The sequence below is a fragment of the Euprymna scolopes genome, chromosome 10 (assembly GCF_053919585.1).
Source record: "Euprymna scolopes isolate OS-2025 chromosome 10, ASM5391958v1, whole genome shotgun sequence".
NCBI lineage: Eukaryota > Metazoa > Mollusca > Cephalopoda > Sepiida > Sepiolidae > Euprymna > Euprymna scolopes.
This window is the reverse complement of record NC_136491.1, coordinates 29258091-29278211: the sequence shown is the minus strand read 5'-3', so window position 1 is coordinate 29278211 and position 20121 is coordinate 29258091. Positions and strand designations below refer to the sequence as shown.

Genomic DNA, 20121 nt, shown 5'->3' with positions numbered 1-20121 from the left:
ATATATATATATAGCACAATCACGTTGACACACTGGTTCTCGCAAGATCATCGAAGTTAAGCAACGTTGAGTCTGGCCAGTACCAGATGGGTGACCAAAAGGGAAGGTTAAGTGCTGTATGTACCGCGCCGAGTCGTAGAAATTTCCAGGTTGGTATCAGAGGGCGCATTAACTCACTGGGAGAGATGCACCCCCCAGTCTTCATTAAGACATGCATCATATAAGTTTTCGTCATAATAATACCTTTACTTTATATATCATTTTAAAGAGTGTTTTTCGCTCTATCTAATCGTTTAAGTTACAGTTATCTCCTCTTTTCAAGACGTTAGATACAATACGGAAAAAAAAAAATTCGCCCAATTTTTTTTTTTTTTTTTTTTTTCAATTAAAAGTAGAATGAAAAGCTTAGGAAACAGCTCGCGATATCAACGAAGCATTTGGGCCAGGAACCACTACTGAACGCACAGCACAATGGTGGCTTTAGAAATTTCGTGGTGACGAGAAGTTTTGAAGATGATGAGTGCAGTGGTTGACTATCGGATGTGAACAAGTGTCATTGACACGCTCACACAAGAGGACTTCCATGGGGTCTTTCAGAAGTTGTTAGAACGGTACAACAAGTGCATTGCAGCCGGAGGAGATTACTTCGTAGGGGACTGGAGTCTCATGTGTGCACTATCAATAAAAGTGCCCATACTAAAAAAAAAAGTCTGCACACCAATTGATGGCACATCGTGCTTAGAGTTAGAATGTAGGTGAAGATTGGTTAGATAGATTAGGGAGCAATCAATAATAGTGCTTATTGAAGAGGGGACGCGGGGGATATAAGTGAATGAGGTGATTATCTTAGCAGAGAAAAAGGGAGACTATATTCACAGAGGATATGGAGTGAAGGGCAAGAAAAGGGCAAAAAAGGATAAGCTAGAATTGTAGAACAAACTCTATGATCAAACAACGCACGAAAATAGATAAATAAATGATATAATATAAAAAATATAATAATATGAAATTGAATGAATTGAAATAGTGTGATCAAAAAAAAGTTAAAAAAAGAAAACAAATAAATATAATAACATAAAAAACATAATGAATAGAAAATAAGTAAAAATGAAACGTCAAAGTAAGAAATAAAGGATAGAAAATAATAGAGATGAAGAGAAACAAATATACAGAAAAAAGGCCGATAGCCATTAGTCGCGTGCTCTCATGTAATGAATGAATGCGTGAATGTAGGATTGACATGAAATTCTTAAAGATAAACTAAAATGACCGAAAAATGGACTGAAATGACTTAAATAAATAAAAAGTAAATGACTTAGAATGACTTTAATGAACTTAAGGATGAATTCAATGACCTTAAGAATGACTTGAATGCTTAAAAAATAACTGGAATCCTTCAAAAACAACTTGAATGATCTGGAGAATGACTTGAATGGCTTTGAGACTGACTGGTTGTAAAGTGGGTGATCATTTTACATTAAATTAATACAGAAAAGTGATTCCCCACTTTATATCACAAAGTTACAAACATAAGTACAGCGTGTAGTAAGAATAGATACTACACTTTGATCTTGCCAAAAGACCAAGAAAAGAGTATTCATTTGCTCCCCCACCGAGCAAATTAGGCACAAGGCCGATTTTTAATGTGAGGAGTGAAGGAGAAATGGGAACCAGCTCCCCGGAGAGTAGGGGAGTGATAATTGGTATGAAGGGTTGCTCCTACATTGATCAATGTCTTATATGTGGAGTTGCCCCCACATATGGTCTTTGCTTGCAGTATCTGCCGGACAGATACTACACTTTGATCTTGGCCAAAAGGTCAAGAAAAGCTATATTTATTTGCTCCCCCACCGAGAAAATTAGGCACAAAAAAAAAGCTAAGAACAGCATGTATTAACAAAAGACCTTTGATCTTAACCAAAAAGGCCAAGCACAAAAGTGTTACGGACAGAGGACTGACGGACCGACTTATAGAGTCGCTTGCACGTGACTAAAAAATGAAAAGACAAAGAAAACAAAGAATATCAAAAGAAAACACAAAGAAGGAGTAGAAGAGACAAGAACAAAGAAAATGAGAAAATTATTATATAACAGAATTTTAATTTCTTATTTAGAACTAGCGGGTGTACCTGGCATTGGCCAGGTGTTTGGGTTTGGAGGTGTAAAAAAAACAAAAAACAAAAACAAAGTGTTAGTAGGGAGGGAGGCTCAAACCCGTGACGCACCCTAAGGCGGAAAAGAAAGTGAAAGAAAACGTGAGATCTTACCGCTACGTTATGAGGCCATAGGAGGTGAAAAGCGTTGAAATTTATCGATGTCAATCAAAAAGTTGACTTACAGAAACGAACGTTGGCTGGAGGCCAGTTCAGCTTGGAAAACCAGTTCCCCACCAAAAAGGGAGTGTTCAAATGAATAGCAATTGTCTGATATGAGGGGTTTCCCCCACATTGATCAAAGCTAATTGCTTTCTGGACGTCCCGGCATGAAGGGCAGGGAAACTGCCTTCGCTTTCATATGAAAAACACAAACATGCGTGAATTTTATAAAAGTCGATCAAAATAAATCTAGAGATGACGTCCCTTCGTAAATCATAGATATTATAATCTAGGGGGTATATAAAAAGTTCTAAAACATAGTAACTCCCCCCCAAAAAAAAACGTCTTTGCGGGACATAAAAAACGCATGTGTCTATTATATATATATATATATATATATATATATATATATATATATATATATATGTGTGTGTGTGTATTAATGTCCATTAAATGCAAGTACACTTGTACATCCAGGTTCCAGCTGAAGTGCAGAATCCTGTTCCGTAATTCTTCACTTTATCTGCATCTCAATACAAGCCCATCAGTATTGTGTGCATCATAAGTAAATTGTCTGCATTTATGATGCATGAAGCAGTTATCAATCGTCTTGGCAAAAGTAAGCTACTTAATGAAAAGCAATATGGATTTCGTCCTGCAAGATCGGCTGCTGATATACTGACCGTTATATCACATAGAAGTCATGAATCTCTTGATGGAGCCATATTTCGTTTATGAGCTTGTACATGGTTAATGTTATCGTTTTGTGATATCCTCCATTAAAGAGGTGGGGGGGAGTGGAGACATGTGGAATATCCTTCATGAGGGAGAAACAAAAGGATTCTATCATTAAAATAAACGACTAATAGGGGCACAGTTTGTGTTTTAGACAAATCGTCTAGACTCTTAATGTTTAAAATCTCTCTCTCTCTCTCATATACAAGTGATCTTGTCTGTCTGTGTGAGGAACGGTCTCTACCAAACTACTGTCATTTTTTTTGGTCTACAGACTTGAAACTTGATATATGGGACATTTGAACCTGTGGAACAAATTTGATTTGTTTTCTGGCAGGCAAAAACAACTGAAGAAAAAAAAATTGAAACTTGGCAGGTGTAAGTTGAGTAAACGTGTACCTTCTATACATTTATATGGTGAATTCTGTTAATTTTTAAAGTTCTGATATCTCTCTTGGCACAGATGATAACGAATAAGGCTGGAAAGTTATAGATTTTGGTTTCGATTCTTGTTGATGACACCCAAGTCATATTTCTTTTATTTAAAATTTTTTAAACCACTACTATACATTGGATACAATATAATAATCAATCGAGTATTTGTTCAATAATAATAAATACAGAATCCGCATGAATAAAATAATATTCAAGCATATTTTACAACGAACCACATCGGGAGAAGGTAACAACTATATATTGGGTACAATATGATAATCAGTATTGAATTGGCTCTATAATGATAAATACGGAATCTGCATCAATTAAAATATCTACCAATCTATCTACTATTATATAAAAGGAACTGTGTGTGTTTGTGTGTCTGCGAGTTCGTTCCCTACGGACTCAAAAACGGCTGAGATGATTTTTTATGAAATCTCGCACTAACACACTTTATGTGCCTGGCAGTGTTCTTAGGTTTTGTATCGGAATGTCTCTAATGAGTGTCGATAATCGAAATAATCCGATGAAAGAAGAAACAGGCGATTTTGACCAAAGTTAACACTTTACAAAGTCTAACATCACAAGTGTATTTAGGAAGTTTTATTGCCGCACAAGTTGAAAAGCTCGACATATAAAGTCAACAGTAGGTTTTGTGATATGACAGGGGCGCGTTCAAAATGAATGTTTCTCTTCAGAGCACAATTGAAGTATGATAATTGGCTTTTGCATTTTAAACTTTAATTCAAGTCATTATATAAAAATAATTTTATAAAATCAATAGTAGGTTCTCTACAGTGCAACGTAGACTACAGTGTATTGTGGACTAAGTCACTGCAAGAGAGCTTTCTTCTGATGTACCATGGTGGTTCCCCAACTAGGGCAGGCAATCAATCGACTCGTACCATGGTGGTTCCCCAACTAGGGCAGGCAATCAATCGACTCGAACCATGGTGGTTCCCCAACTAGGGCAGGCAATCAATCGACTCGAACCATGGTGGTTCCCCAACTAGGGCAGGCAATCAATCGACTCGAACCATGGTGGTTCCCCAACTAGGGCAGGCAATCAATCGACTCGAACCATGGTGGTTCCCCAACTAGGGCAGGCAATCAATCGACTCGAACCATGGTGGTTCCCCAACTAGGGCAGGCAATCAATCGACTCGAACCATGGTGGTTCCCCAACTAGGGCAGGCAATCAATCGACTCGATTGAAAAATGGGCGATTTCACCGATTTCGATGACAATAAAAATATGGGAGTGTGAAACATTTGTTGATCATCATTCAATCCCGGGCAATGTCGAGTCACCCTGCTAGTCATGTCTAAAAGTATTTTACGACTGTGTGTTCCTTAGAGAAAGTAAGGTTAAAGACTTTACATAAAATCTAAACGTGTATTCTCATGTAAAATTTTCCAAGAAAGACAATGGAAGTAGTTTTGAATCTCTTTGTGGATTTCTAAGAGTGTAGTATCTGTTCTGATAACACACTTCATCGTTTTTGCCTTGCGTTTAACTCTTACCTTGTGCGGAGGCAAGTAAATAAGGGCACGGTTGGTAAACTTTAGTTGTGGAGGGTGCATTAACAAGAAAGCAGAAATTCTGTAATTATATTATGCTGTTTGTCTGGTAGAAGGTGAGAGATCTGCTGAGCCATAGACTCGTAGGCAAATCCCTCATTTCACAAGATTTTTTTGCTGTTCTTCTTATTCCATCAGTTGTCTTGTGAGAGAACAAATCTCTTTCTATGCCATGTGCTAACTCTCGCACCCATCTGTCCATATCATCTTCTTTTCGAAAAAAAGGCTGGAGACAATGATGGATTATTTCAGAGTTTGCTGCTATAAATCATTTGAGACCCGGACTAATGTCCTAAAGGGAATGTGATTTTTATCATATTAACTACTAGTTACCAGCATTCGAAATCGTTACAGAAATTTTTATTCAACATATTGAACTAAATAACAGTCAGATGTTTATGCCCCAGATCCCTCCCTTATCTATCTCTCTTTCTCTCTATATATGTATATATTGTTTTTAAAATATAATTATCCACAGACACGTGTTTCGTCGTCTACGACTCATCAGAGTCGCTGAATCTAGCGGATCTGAATTCAGCCACTTTGATGAGTCTTTAGACGACAAAACACGTGTCAATGGATAATTATATTTTAAAAACAATATATATGCCGCTCTCCATTCGGCGGTACTAAATTGGTAAAAGAGAAAATTACTCCCAATTCACATTTAGGTAAAAACGCATTTCGTATAAATAATTGACTTCATTCAAGAACGTATCGCAGCAAAAGCAGAAACAAATAATCTCTCTCTCTCTCTCTCTCTCTCTCTCTCTATATATATATATATATATATATATATATATATATATATATATATAAGGCTTCCTTCAGTCTTGACAGACTATGGATACACACGGTAAGGGTGCCTGCACATGAAATAAATTTTTTTGCGGCAAGAGTTGCGTAATCTTCAACCACATCTCTCCTGAGTTGACATTGTTGAATACTAGTGGCAAGTTGAGGTGCAAGACGACTGGAAACAATGCCGAGATAAGCGGAGAGCACATACAGCGCCTAGAATTCCCAAATGGTCACCCATCTGGTACTAGCCAGGCTGAACGTTGCTTAACTTCGATAATCTGACGGGAACTGGTGTGTCAACATCATTATGCCGTACATATATATATATATATATATATTAGCAAATTACCTGGCATTGCCTGATATTAAACGTAATGTTAAATTCCTTTAAAAAAAAAAAATGAAGTAAAAAAAAAAACGGAAAGAAACTGAAACATGTGCATACGAGTATTATATTTTTTTTCGTTAAAGTTCACTTCTTGTAAGTTACAAAAAAAAAAAAAATACTCGAGCGAAGATTCAAACCAAAACCCAAAGACATTGAGTCAAGTACGATAACTCTTAGCCCAGCTTGCCATGATTTTTTAACCTATTTATTCTTTACATGAGGAAGCTGTCATGTGAACGATTTGCGCATGCAGAGTCGTGAAACAGTTGACAAACAGATAAATATCCAGTGACTACCAAGTACTAATTTTTAAATTTTGACCCCATTAGTAGCTCTTTTTTCCGGGTGAAAACCGATTAAAAAATTTTTCACATGTCTGAATACCCTATATACCAAATTTCAAGTCTTGTAAAACTACAATCCATTGAGTATATTAGTTGAGAGTTGTCCTCAGACACACACACACATTCTCACTTTTATAGCTATACTAGATGTAGCCGGCGTTGCACAGTATTAAACTTAACGTTAAATTCCTTTTAAAAATGAAGAAAAAAAAAAATTCGGAAAGAAACCAAGACATGTGCATGGAAGTATTATGTTTTCTTTAACAGTTCATGTCTTATAAGTAAAAAAAATAAAATAAAATACTCGATCTGAGATCGAAATAAAAGCCTAGACAGGAAGTCAGGTACGATAACCATTAGATCAGCTTGCCACAATCTTTAAAAAGCTTTTTGAAACCTACTTATAAGGAAGTTGTCAGGTGTTATGACCGCACATGCACAGTTGTGAGACAGTTGACAAGCAGATAAAAATCCAGTCACCTCCCAAGTATGAGTTTTTCAATTTTGACCCCTTAGCAGCCCTTTTTCCCAGATGAAAATCGATTAAAAAGTTTTCCACATGTCTGATCAACCTATGTACCAAATTTCAACGCTGTAGACCAAAAATTCATTGAGTACATAGGTTGAGAAATGGCCTCACACGCACACACATTTTCACTTTTATAGATATATATTGATAGATAAGTAATCTTGTCTGTGTGTGCATAAGAGTCTCTATCAAACTACTCCGTCAATTTTTGGTCCAAAGATTTGAAACTGGATATAAAGGTGACTCAGACCTGTGGAAAAAATTCCATTTGGTTTTTAGGCTGTTAAAATAGCTGTTAAGGGGTTAAAATTTTCAATTAGAACTCGGCAGGAGTAAATCAACTTGAAGTACTCTTCTGTGCATGTGCAAATATACATTCATGTTAAATTGCATTCATTTGTTTAATGTTTTGATATCCATTTGTACTTAGGTGATATTAGACCAAGTAACATTGGAGAGCTTAATGTTTTGGTTTCGATTCTAGATGATGGTACCCAAGTCATATCTTTTTATTTTCTTTTGAAATAAATACTATATATTGGGTATACTATAATATATATATATATAATATATAGAGAACATTGGTTCTATAATAATAAATATGAAAACTGCATAAATTAAAATATCATATTTAAGCATATTTATGACCAGGCAATGGCGGACAGCCTACTAGCGATGTCAAATTATCGTTAAACTCACTACTCGCTCAGCATCTGCCAATAGCGTAATGGTTAGGAGCCTTGACTGCCGTACAGACGGTTGGGTTTCAATCCTGGCTTGAGGTAGTTGCCTATCTAGCCGCACTGATGAGCTGTGAAACAGTACTGTATGTGGATGACTATATATATATGATGATGATTGCTGCATATTTCCAGATGTTCGCCGTCACATTGAGTTCTCCCAATCTCGTCGTCCATGCCATCTCAGATGACTCTGCACTCCTGTCGCAGATTTGCACATCTTGACGCCGATGTGACATACGAATTGAGCAATTTCCACCAAGTTGACTTCCTCTGGAGGTTGAAGGGTATTCCTATGAACACTCACATGTCCTCTCAAACCAGTTGTAGACTTGCAAACTTTGCTGCATATTAAACAGATCGTTTGGTTTGGACTAATAGGTGCAAAATTGACCTGAACAGGAGTTTTGTGCATCTGTGTGCTTTAAGGTGGTTGACGTAACCAGCTTTTGACAAAAGCACTCATTCACAAGTGTCGCATTTCCAGCTCTGTGTGTCATAGTTATGACCATCAATTAAACCTTTGCGAAGCTCTCGTTTCAGATTGCTGTGGGCGTGCTTTCTTTTCTCTAGAGCATTACAACTTTCACGTACAAGCTTTTATCCACTTTATTTATATATATATATATATATATATATATATATATATATATATATATATATTACTTATTGTGATTTAGTATCTCTTCAATTGGATCTATACTATTGCTGCTGTTGGTTGTACTATCTTTTAATGTTTAATTCAGTCAGTGGTTGTGTAATATTTGTTCTGTTTTCATTATACCATTCTTCCCACTCATTACCCCTTCCATTTTAGGGGGCAGATATATATGTTCTGTTTCCAAGATACTATCCTCCAAAATACAAATATCGTGGGGTTTGCATTTGCGCTGGGCGTCCATAGAAAAGAAGTATGTTGCAAATTCACACAAGTGGAGCAAAGACAATGTAATAATATCGTGGGGTCTGCATTCACGCCGAACATCTATAGTTTGAAAATAATATTGTAGGACTTCTGCTTGTACCAGACGTCCATGGAATGGAAATATTTTAAAGCACAGTGGCAATATACAACACATCAAGGATGCAACTGCAAAATTGAAGAGTTGTTCCCCTTTGACCCTTACAGTTGTCTCCCTTTGCCCGTTAACAGATGACGTGGGCTTTTAAGAAGGCACTCTGGATTGTCTTCCTCTGACTGTTTTTTTGTATAAAAGGACGCGTGTGCAGTGTTTCTTCCTCTGTGGTGTATTCCTTTTTTCGTGTATAGATGTAAAATAAACAGACGTGTCTTTCTATGCGTCTGATAAAATGTTACATTGTTAATTCATTTGTTTTTTTTGTCATCGTCAAGATATACCTTCCACAAATGAAGTTATTTAAAAAAGAAAAGAAATATGCTCACGTTATTTACTTCACAATTAACTAAGGTTATTAATTAAACCAACACGATGAAGGTTACATCAATTCTACAAGTCAACTCATTATCTTTTTGTATTGCAAAAAAAAAAAAAAAATTAATTGGCAGTTAAATTAAATTAGAAATTAATTGATTTTCTAATGTGTTTTTTTTTTTTTTAAAGAATTAAGTGATTTAATGCTAAAGTTTATTCTTAAAATTAAAGAATGTAGAAAAGAATAAAGTTTAAATCCTAATTTCAAAGTTTTGCACAAACCGAAAAATTGAATTACAGATAGATCTTTCATTTCAAAATGTGACCATGTATTTATATAGGAAGCTCTGTCCTTTGTTTCCACTTACGATTTTAACAGCATTTTTTGCTAAATGTGCTGATTGAATGAATACATCTATATTTAATAGATATTTGATATCTTTCTTAAACCAAAACTATTGGTTTTGATGTTAAATTCAGTGTGTGTGTATGTGAGAGAGAGAGCAAGAGAGAAAAAGAAGATAGTGTAATAACTGTTCTGTTCACATGATCTTATTCTCCCAAGCGTTACCATCTTTTTGGTTGTAGAATGTGCTATATGTTCATCCATTATTCGTCATGATACCATCGTTCTAGGCATTACCTCCACCTTTTTTGGGATGCGGTGGGGAGGTGAGTCATGTTGTATCAGTTCCACTGTCATGACACCATCCTTCCAGGTATTATCTAGACATTTTTTGGAGGCGAGAGTAGTGTGTTATCGGTTTTGTGTTTAGTATATTATTCGTTTAAGCATTACTTTGGGAGGGGGGAAGCAGTGTATTATCTGTTCGTTCGTCAAATATAAAAAAAATGTAAAAATATGCTTCTTCTGCTCGCATTGATACTATCATATCAGGCTGTCTGAAGATACTGACTTCCTGATCTAATATTGATATTTTTTCTCCCTTTGCAAAACTCAATCATGTCCAACAAAGCCAAAAATAAAAACAAAATTGTTCTCTATAAAACTACGGAACTAATTACCATGAATAAATATTTGAAGATATAAAGAACTTGAAGCATAAAACCTTTTGGCAAAACGACTAGATTCAGCATTAAATAAACTGAAAAGGGTTAATATGTAACGCCTCCGTGCAGCTCAGCTCAGGTGCATAGGCTCGTGATTGAAATGCACCTGTAGCCGATACCTGTGGCGTTACCCGTGGTTTCGTCTAGTGGTCGAATTCGTTTTCGGGTCGTCGTCGGTCTCCTTCCGGTTCTGCTTTCAAATCAGCTTCCAACCGTCACCTGGGCTATCGGAGAAATATATTTCATTCACAACGGCGTTCCAATCAAAGAAAAGAAAGTCACAACTTAATTGGTTTTTCTTAACATAGAATTGATTATTGTCTTTGACTTTACAATATAATAGTTACACACTGGCCTAGTCATGCAACTTAGGGGGCTGGCAGTTTTGTTTCTTTTACCAAGTTCTCCGTTCTTCATCTACCGTCAGTCCACGGGAAGGGATCAGCGAAAACAGACCCCAATTAGCCAAGTGTCTTGGTTTTATCAAATCAGTCGTTCCTCCTTCCACCTTTTTGGAGTTATTCTTTCTTTCCTTTCCTCTCCCTCTCTTCTTTTATCGTATCAATTTGTACTCCCTTTTCCTTTTTCCTCTCTCTCTGTTTCCCTAATTTCTACTCCTTCATGTCGTCTACATGCTCATATAATTGTGTGTATCGTCTATATAGCAAGTGTATATGTATGCATACCTATCTATATAAATGTATGCTCACATATCTGTTCATCACGGCTCGTATTGTCTAGGGGATATGTGTGTGTATGTGTTAATGTTCAACAAGCGGGTGCGTGTGTGAGTTTTTACACATATGAAATCGGACAGTTCACAACCGGACAAATAAACATTTGAGAGACAGTTCTTTAACAAAATGAATGAAACTCTTGTCTGTTTGGCACCAGATAAAGGGAGAACATACCTTCTTCAAAGTCACAACACACAGAAGCAAAGGACACATAGCTTCTTAGTCACAGCTCTTTGACGTGCTGTCCTGAAATGTAAGACACTTCTCTCTGAACAACTCATGACGACCAATGTATATTTTATATTTAACGTTTAGATTTTTTTTTTGTTCCTTTTCTCCACATTAAAAAACGACCCTGGTGTCTAACTGTCCTGTGGGGAGGCATGGTAAATAGGAACATTTAGTTTTATGGTGGTCTGCTCTCGAAGTGTGTGCTCTTTTCTCTTTTATGTCACATTTTCACTAGTCGAAATGCTTCCACAGCTGATCTGACGACTCTCCGCCTAAACTAACTCCCAAACTCCCTATGTTTGTCTAAATCTCCAACCGAGTTCTAACTGGTCTCTTCTGAGAAATATATGAAAATCCCTTCTTTGTTAGTTTGACTCTCTGACGTCACATAACCAGGCCAGTCATTATTCCAGGTCATTGTTTTTATAACTAAATTCTATTTGTTTATGAAATTCCAACACTATTGTAGAAATATTTAACATAATATTTTATTATTTGCTCATTTTTCTAAAATTCCTATAAATATCTAACTGTAAACATGTCCCTCCATATTGTTGAAACATTTTCTCAATACATTCTTTTTGGTTATCGAAATATTTTCTATTAACTAAACATCGACAATCACAACCACTTTTTAAGAAGGCCAGAGGATGAGTTGGTCGAAACGTGGCGAAACAACAATTATGAAGATGAGGATAACATAAATAAACACAAAATTACTCATCTCAAAGGATTCCAATAAAAACAAGTATTTTTTTTAACATTGAATTTGCAGACAATTTTCTTTCGGATAAAGTAATAGATTTCTTTCAGCTTAATTTTCTTCCCCTAAACTTCTGTTAACTTTCTGTTTTTTTTTTTGGGGGGGGGGGGTTATGGAGCAAAATCGAGTACAGAATTAGAAAATATTCCACACTTAAAATCACTTTTGATGTAAAATATAAAGAAATTCTTTTTTAAATACAGAACAATAATCGCATCCATTAAAATAAAAATGAACCGCTATGCACCACATGCGATTAGCTCCGTAGTTAGAGCATAGGGTTGAAACAGTAAAGTACATTTGTTAGTAAATAGTTTTTTCTGGAAGTTTTTAAAGAAAAAACAAATGTTTTTTTTTAAAGTGGCCACCACTCATCAAGACCAAAAATTAGTCGAGGATAGGGGCTAATGAGATGGGACGATTATCAGAATTAAGTTTGAATACTTATGACAGTGGTTTATGACAGGAATCTGTTAACATTGTATTTAAAGACAATGAAGTTATACTCTGCAGGGAAGCAGTTCCATGGTAATGTGTTCCATTGATGGCACGCCCTTGAAAAGAAGATCTGTTCATAGAAATTCCACCTGACATTAGGCACATGGAAGAAAAAGTATTTTTTTACATTGTGGTAGTAAGACAAGTTTTTGCTGCGAATGTATTACAAGAAAGAACCAGAGATTGAGGCTCAGTCGAGCAATTCCCATGAAAAGAACAAGTAGTGAAAAGAGATCACCCACCCCCCACACCTAACTGAATTTTGAAGTCTATTTTCATTCCTGTCTATGCAACAAAGAGTTCTCCGAGTGGCACCTCTGCAGATGTGGAAACAGTACTTCATCTTTAGGATATATCCGACTCCTATATAGATAAAGGACTGCATCAAAAGTTAAATACTTTCAGAAGCAGTGTACCCTCCCCCCCCCAATGCTAGTGAGCCTTCTGCTTTAGAAGTTTCTTCCCTTAAGCTGCTAGGCAATGGAGAGAAGGAAACGCAGGTCTTGTAGTATATACCAAATGCAAGGAAACAGTAGAAGCAATTTTTTATTTTTTTATTACATTTTCACCCGAAACAAGATACATTGCCACTTTGATGTAGGGGGCTACTATTAGGGACACAGGCTACAGGGGTACTAGGTGGGGAGTTGAACAGCAAGATGCTGGTTCACGTTGCACTTGAACTTCTGCATGTCAGTACAGTTGGAGAAGCAGGAACCTGGTATGGAGTTCCAAAGTCTAGCGGTTCTGGGAAAGAAACTACTGAAGTAGAAGGCTCTCTTACATCTAGGGATCTCTACTGTGAAGGAGTGGGATTGTACTGCTTGTCGGGTTTGTCAGGGGTATTTACATAGAGGGGGTACAAGTGCTTGCAGCTCGTCGGAACATTCACCATTAAAATACTTGTAGAACAGGCACAGGGATGCTACATTGTGTCGATGGGACAGAGGCTGAAGCTTGGATGATAGTTTAGGACCTATCAGGTTGGCGACTCTCTTTTGAACCTTGTCTAGGAGTGAGAAACTAGCAGCGGATGCACCAGCCCAAATATGACAACAATACTCCATACATGGGCGAATGGTGGCCTTATAGAGGTACAGGATACTTTCAGGCGTTGGTACCTTTCTAGCACAGTAGAGAGAACCTCCCTTTTTCACAGCAGTCCTGGCAATGCTCTCAATGTAATTGTTCCAACTCATGTTTCCTGTGAATGTTAGGCTGAGGAGTTTAAAAGATGTACTTTCAGATAAAGAGCATTTAGCCATTGCTATTGGTAGTAGAGAAGGTTTCTTGTAGTTATTGAAGGAAACAAGTTTAGTTGTCGCAGCATTGAATGTGGCCATCCATTTTTGTCCCCATTCCACTACAGATTGGAGGTCATCCTCTAGTGTTTCTTTAGATATGTGTGAGTGTTAGTAGCAGCTTGGGGAGTAGAGTATACTTAGTTTTTAGGAAAGGATTAACTTACAGAATACAGTAGAATTAATTTTTAGATTTTATAGTCAAGTAAAATTTAGTTATAGAGAAAAAAAATTCATTAATAATAATAATTCTTAAAATCTTTTTAGTCAATTTTGTATTATTATCCCCCTATTCATGGTAATTTTAAATAACGGAGCATTTTAAAGGCTCAAATATTTTAAGGGATTTGAAATCTGCACACTTTTTTGTTAATACAATCATTAATAAGGTCTTCTGGATAAGCGTTATTAATAAAAAATTTCCCTGATCTTATCAAGTTCGAAGTCTAGTCTACTAGGTGAACGAATCATGAGGGCTCAACCAACATACGTACTAATGCATGAATTGAGCCGAGTTTTCTTTTGCGATATTGGCACAAAAGAAAACCAGTTCACATGAGTAAAAGTCCACTTCCTGTAAATGGTTGTGAGAAAGCCACCTATTTTTGCAAGGGTAGTTTGCCTTACATCCACAACAGTAATATTATTTATCAATTTAAATGCCAGTGTGATGCTGATTATGTGGGGCGGACTTCTTTGCATTTGCAGACTTGTATAAACCAGCATGTTCCATCTAAGATAAAACAGCTGGGTAGGATATGCGAGTCTCCCTTCCTCTGAAATTTTGGACTCTGCTATTGGCCAGCATTTGGTTGGAAATCCTTGATGTAGCAATAATTATAAAATAGAGTGGTTTGAGATACTATAAAGAGCGGATTCCAAAAATCATTAAAAATTTTTGGAATCTGTCTCTGTCGTGATTCGAAAATCTTTGTGCTGTCAAAAGGAATCGATAAGTGTTAAATCTCATTGAGGAACTTCGAACCCCCCCCCCTTCCTTCTATTTATTTTCTCCCAAGCAGTGACATTTTAATAGTCTTATACACGTCTATCAAATTAAATTGTTTATTTTAATCGTCTTTTGGCACCTTAAGTATAAAAAAAACTTCCCCATTACTTTAAATTTTCGTCAAATAATATTTTTCATTGTATGCTATCGATTTTCTTCTGATGAGATGATAATTGAAAGAGATCGAGGGAGATTTCTGTTTATCATGTTTAAATGTGTCTGTGTATATATATATATATATATATATATATATATACCAGGAATGAGAGTTCAATAGAAACATTGTTTTAATTTGAATAAAATGAAATACGCATCAAGTGCGCTTGAAAACCAAATCACAACGTAATATTAGGAAAATAAACAAATATTTTACTTGTTTGAAATTTATCACAAATATATTTCAGAGGTAGACTCTGTCTTCAGTGTGTTGTTTTGTTTTTTTGTTTTTCGTCTTCCTTGCCATGTTGTGAATTTGGAGAAAGAAGTCTGTATAGAGCCGCGTGTTGTATCTGGCGGTTGTATTTTGAAATGTTTGAACAGTGCGTAGGTAAAGCGGGAATAACGTCAGGAATGAGAGTTCAATAGAAACGTTGTTTTAATTTGAATAAAATGAAATACGCATCAAATCACAACGTATATTTCCTACTATTACGTTGCGATTTGATTTGATGCGTATTTCATTATATATATATGTGTGTGTGTGTGTGTGTACATAAATTCACCTCTCATCCTTTTCATAAACGATGGAACCGCTTGATCGTAGAAGCCAAGATGCAAGCAAGATCCACAGAGTTTTATGATTATATAGATTCGTCCAGGGTCATGCCAATGATAAAAATACCACTTTTGTGCATCTTTTGTTTTATCTTTTCTGACTTTTTAGCCGGACACACACACACACACACACACACACACACACACACACACACACACACAACTGCCTTTTTAAATTATAGAAAAAAAAATGTCAGCAGACATTATGCTGAATTGGTGTCATGAATATCAAACAGAATATTGTTTTACATTGACATATTTTTGTTCTTTTCTTATTTTTAGAGCTAATGGTGAAATGAAACATGATGCAACTGATGAAGATTCAGAAGAAGAAAATGAAGAAGGAGACTACACCGTTTATGAGTGTCCTGGGCTGGCTCCTGTAAGTAACATTCTTGACTTGCTGCTCATCATTTACGTACTGTCATTATGATCTCCAGTGCTACCAAATCAGGCTGTCTAAAGATACTGGCTTCCTGGCTTAAAATACACTAAACATTGATGTTGTGTTTCTGCATATTATAACTGTCCACAAGGACCTGCGGTGTAGTGGATAAAGTACTTGGTAAATTCGGTTGTAAGTTACACTCTTCTGGAGGTTGAAGCTCCAATCAGTGAAGGCAGTACTCAAAATACGATTGCAAATTATTTCGAACTTCTAGTCAGTCATGACTGATGGAACGAGAATATGGATTCCTGATGGATTAAATAAATGGATCTGCTTGAATTTCGATCCAAACTTCCGAGTTTGATATACACATTCCCGCATTCAATAATATATGCATGAATAAGGACGGAGGTTACATTAACTAAAACGTTATGAAAATAATACTCAAGATTAGAACAAGATTCTAAATTATATTTCTATTTGCAAAACTCAGTGATGTTATGCAAAGCCACAAACAATTATATTCACATTCATACAAAATAATGCCTGAATTGATGAAATAAAAAAAAAAACTAAATACGAAAAAAAAACTTCTTAATCTGGAAAGTTTTTTAAAAATCCAAAGAAAAAATGTATAAATCTTTATAGAACAAAAAAAAAATAAATAAATAAATAAATAAAGAAACAGCTAAGAAACAAATTTTATCATGGAAATAGATTGGAGGCGTGGATTGTCTGACTTGTTACTTAGTTTCTCAATTTTCTTAAATACTTCAGATGGATTCGTTCAGCAAGTTTTGTTCTCACTAATCTTTCTGTGACAAAACATATCTATGTATTAAAAAAAAAACAAATATGAAAAATAAATGGATTCGCTTGAAATTCTATCCAAACTTCCGAGTTCGACAGAAACATTCCCGCATTCAACAATATACGCCTAAATAAGGACGGAGGTTACATCGACTAAAACGTTGTGAAAATAACACTCAAGATGAAAACACTAGTCTAAAGATTCTAAATTATACGAACGTTGATGACGTTTTTTTTTCTATTTCTCTTTGCAAAAACTCAGTGATGTTATGCAAAGCCAGAAACAAAAGTTTTTCTCTGAACCAACCAAACAAAACATCATTAATATATATTTAAAGATATAAAGAGAATTCTTGATTAGCTGCCCCCCACTTTAACAAATTTCTACTGCTCACGCCTTATCCTGCCTTGACACAAACATATCTATGTATTTTGTTTTGTTTTTTACACAGTGATCACCACTTATCAAGGCCCAGAAGCCACTCAGGGATAAGGGTTATTGCAAGTACATTACGTTAGTGTGGAGATTTGATGTGTTTACTTAAGGGGGCGGTTCATTAGGAATTTGTTAACATTGGACTTGAAGACATCCAAGTTGTAGTCAGGTGGGAAGCAGGCAGACGGAACAGAGTTCCACAGGCGTGCAGCGAGGGGGGACCAGAGATTGGAGTTCAGGCGAGCACCTGCCATGGAAATAACGATAAAACAAGGATAGGCTCGCAACGTCTCTTCTGTGGGAGAGAGGTTGCAGGGTAGAGAAAAGGACATCCCCCACTAAGCCACGAAGTCTATTTTGTACTCTATCAAGGCAGGATAGGCTGTTTTTAGCAGCTCCTGCCCAGATATGGCAACAGTATTCCATCCTTGTATCAAAAAAATATGAAAAAAATATAAATGTTCATATCTTTTCCCAATTTATTTTTTATTTGATGACCAAAATTTATGACCGCTCCTTTGGCCATCTTCAGTATATACAGGGTGACCCCCAAATACACGGGCCCCAACTCTAATTAGGCCCCGTTTCTTTGTTTTGTCCGAATGAAATGAAACTTTGGTCATAACTAGTTTATTATATTCAAAACATCACATCAAAACACAAGGGTCTTCGGCCTTTTTTTTTTTTTTTCCGTTCTACAGCATATGTTCTAGATGGCCTCCATTTAGCTTTTGTTTTTTGAGTCACCCTGTATATATATATATATATATATATATATAACTACTTCATTTACTCACATAAAATTAATATACGAAAGTATAGATTTATGCGTAAACTTTAAGTATTTAACAAAAACAATCGGAAATAAACAAATAAACAAATTAAATAAACATGAATATACATAAACGATCACACATATATGTATGCATATATGTACACATATGCATATGTATATATAAACTAACAATAAAAAAAAACAAAAAAAAAACACTAACCTAGTTTTAAAACAGATCCTTTGTCCGATAAAATGCATGCCCATTGGCTGATAGGAAGGGCGCGGTGGATACTAGAAAGCTGATTGGCTAACTAAATCCTCAATAGAAGAGTACCATATAAAAAGGATAAACAACCACAGAATTCGCGCATAAGCCTGAGGAATCCTAGAGTGGATGAAACGCCGAATATTCAGTGTAGCTTAATCGCCATATATATTTTATAAATTACTATATATATATATATATATATATATAACAGGCAGCCTGGCCTTGCACAGTCGTAAAGTACGCTTAAATATATTTTAATTCATGCATATTTCATATTCATTATTATAGGATCAAAATTCTATTGATTATTATATTGTACCTAATAAATAGTAGTAATTTCAAGTACGTATACAAAACCTGCCAAAAAATGTGTTCTTGAATCTACTTTTTAATTTGCGCATGCGTAGAAAGAAACAGGTATCATTGCTTACGCCAGGCCAAGATCAATGTTTTTTTTGTTTTGTTTTTAACTCTGTTGACCAAATATTCAGAGAGAAGTTGGTAGAATTATTTGGATTTTTCATATGTGTACAGATGCAGCTATTTTATTGGATAATGAATATAGCTAGTGAAAATTGTTGGTATTCAAAGGGAAGCGTCTGTTACTAAAGGAAATATACGGCCAGATATATGTAATTGATGAAATCAATTGGAATTTAAATTTCTAAGACCAGACACATTATAATATAGCCAATAACAGACCCCAGTTCAACTACAGATTTTGTTAAATTACTTGTAATAGCATCCTAAATTTATTTATTTATTTTTTTGTTTCTCCATGGCATATCCGTCCTGTTGCACACTACATATAAAAACTATCGATTGTATACGATAATTTGAATAAAAGTTGCTATTTTACACACAGAATTAATGTGTGAACGAGTGCAAACTGGATTTGAACTCAGCATAGCAGGTTTAAAACTCCATGGTGGTACAGGTTTCACTATGCATGTTCTATGGCTGCTTAAAAGTAACTTTTGCTATAGCATTGTTCTATTACGATGATACCATTAATTTCTTGCTGTTTTCCCTCCTCACTCCTTCCATTCTTCTTGACTGTTTACGATTATTTTGTGTGGTGTCAGTCAGGGCTTATGCCTTTTTGGTGGTAAGGGGCAGTTTTATAAGATTTCTTTTTATTAATATTGTAACTCATTTAAGCAACAATGAGCTTGGCAAGTACCAGATGGGTGACCATTTGAGACTTCCAGGTTCTGTATGTGCTCTCTGCTTATCTCGGCATTGTTTCCAGTCGCCCTGGACCTCTCCTTGCCACTGCACTAAAGCAGTGGCGATTCAGGAGATGTTTGGTTTGAGATTGCACAACCCTTGCCACACAATTACATACGCAGCTACCCCCTACAGGGGGTATCCTTTGTCTTTCGAGACTGAATGGAGGCATCTCTCTCATCTCTCTAACTCATTAGAAACTTTCACACAGGCCATCAAAGATTTGTCTCTGGGAACAGCATGAGGTATTCCCTGGAGTCTGAGTGACAAGTGTCCTCAGATTTCCAGTTGTAAACTGTTTTTGACTCCTAGTAGGGGGTATGAGACCAATGAATTCGCCAATCGTTTTTATAACCACCGGCTGTGCTAAACGACCAATGAAAACCTTCCAAAGTTACTATAAAAACTGTCGAATTTTGGATTCAATCAGTTCGCCGTTAACTACGTCACGGATTGCATTTGATTCTTGGCCGCCATTTTGGTTACTGCCAATTACACTCAGGATCTGATCTGAACTACGCCGCCATCTTTGTTCAACATAATGTCTCAATACTTAAGACCAGTAC

The 20121-nt window shown here is 35.9% G+C and overlaps 1 protein-coding gene across 1 annotated transcript in view; it reads left to right on the top strand.

The window, feature by feature from the left end:
• The window catches only part of LOC145285897 (uncharacterized), a 417018-nt gene that overhangs the window by 372659 nt on the left and 24238 nt on the right, over positions 1-20121 (top strand). The window contains exon 4 of the mRNA XM_080134364.1: positions 15931-16030. Coding sequence (XP_079990490.1) covers positions 15931-16030 — 100 coding nt within the window. The remainder of the gene's footprint in view (positions 1-15930; positions 16031-20121) is intronic.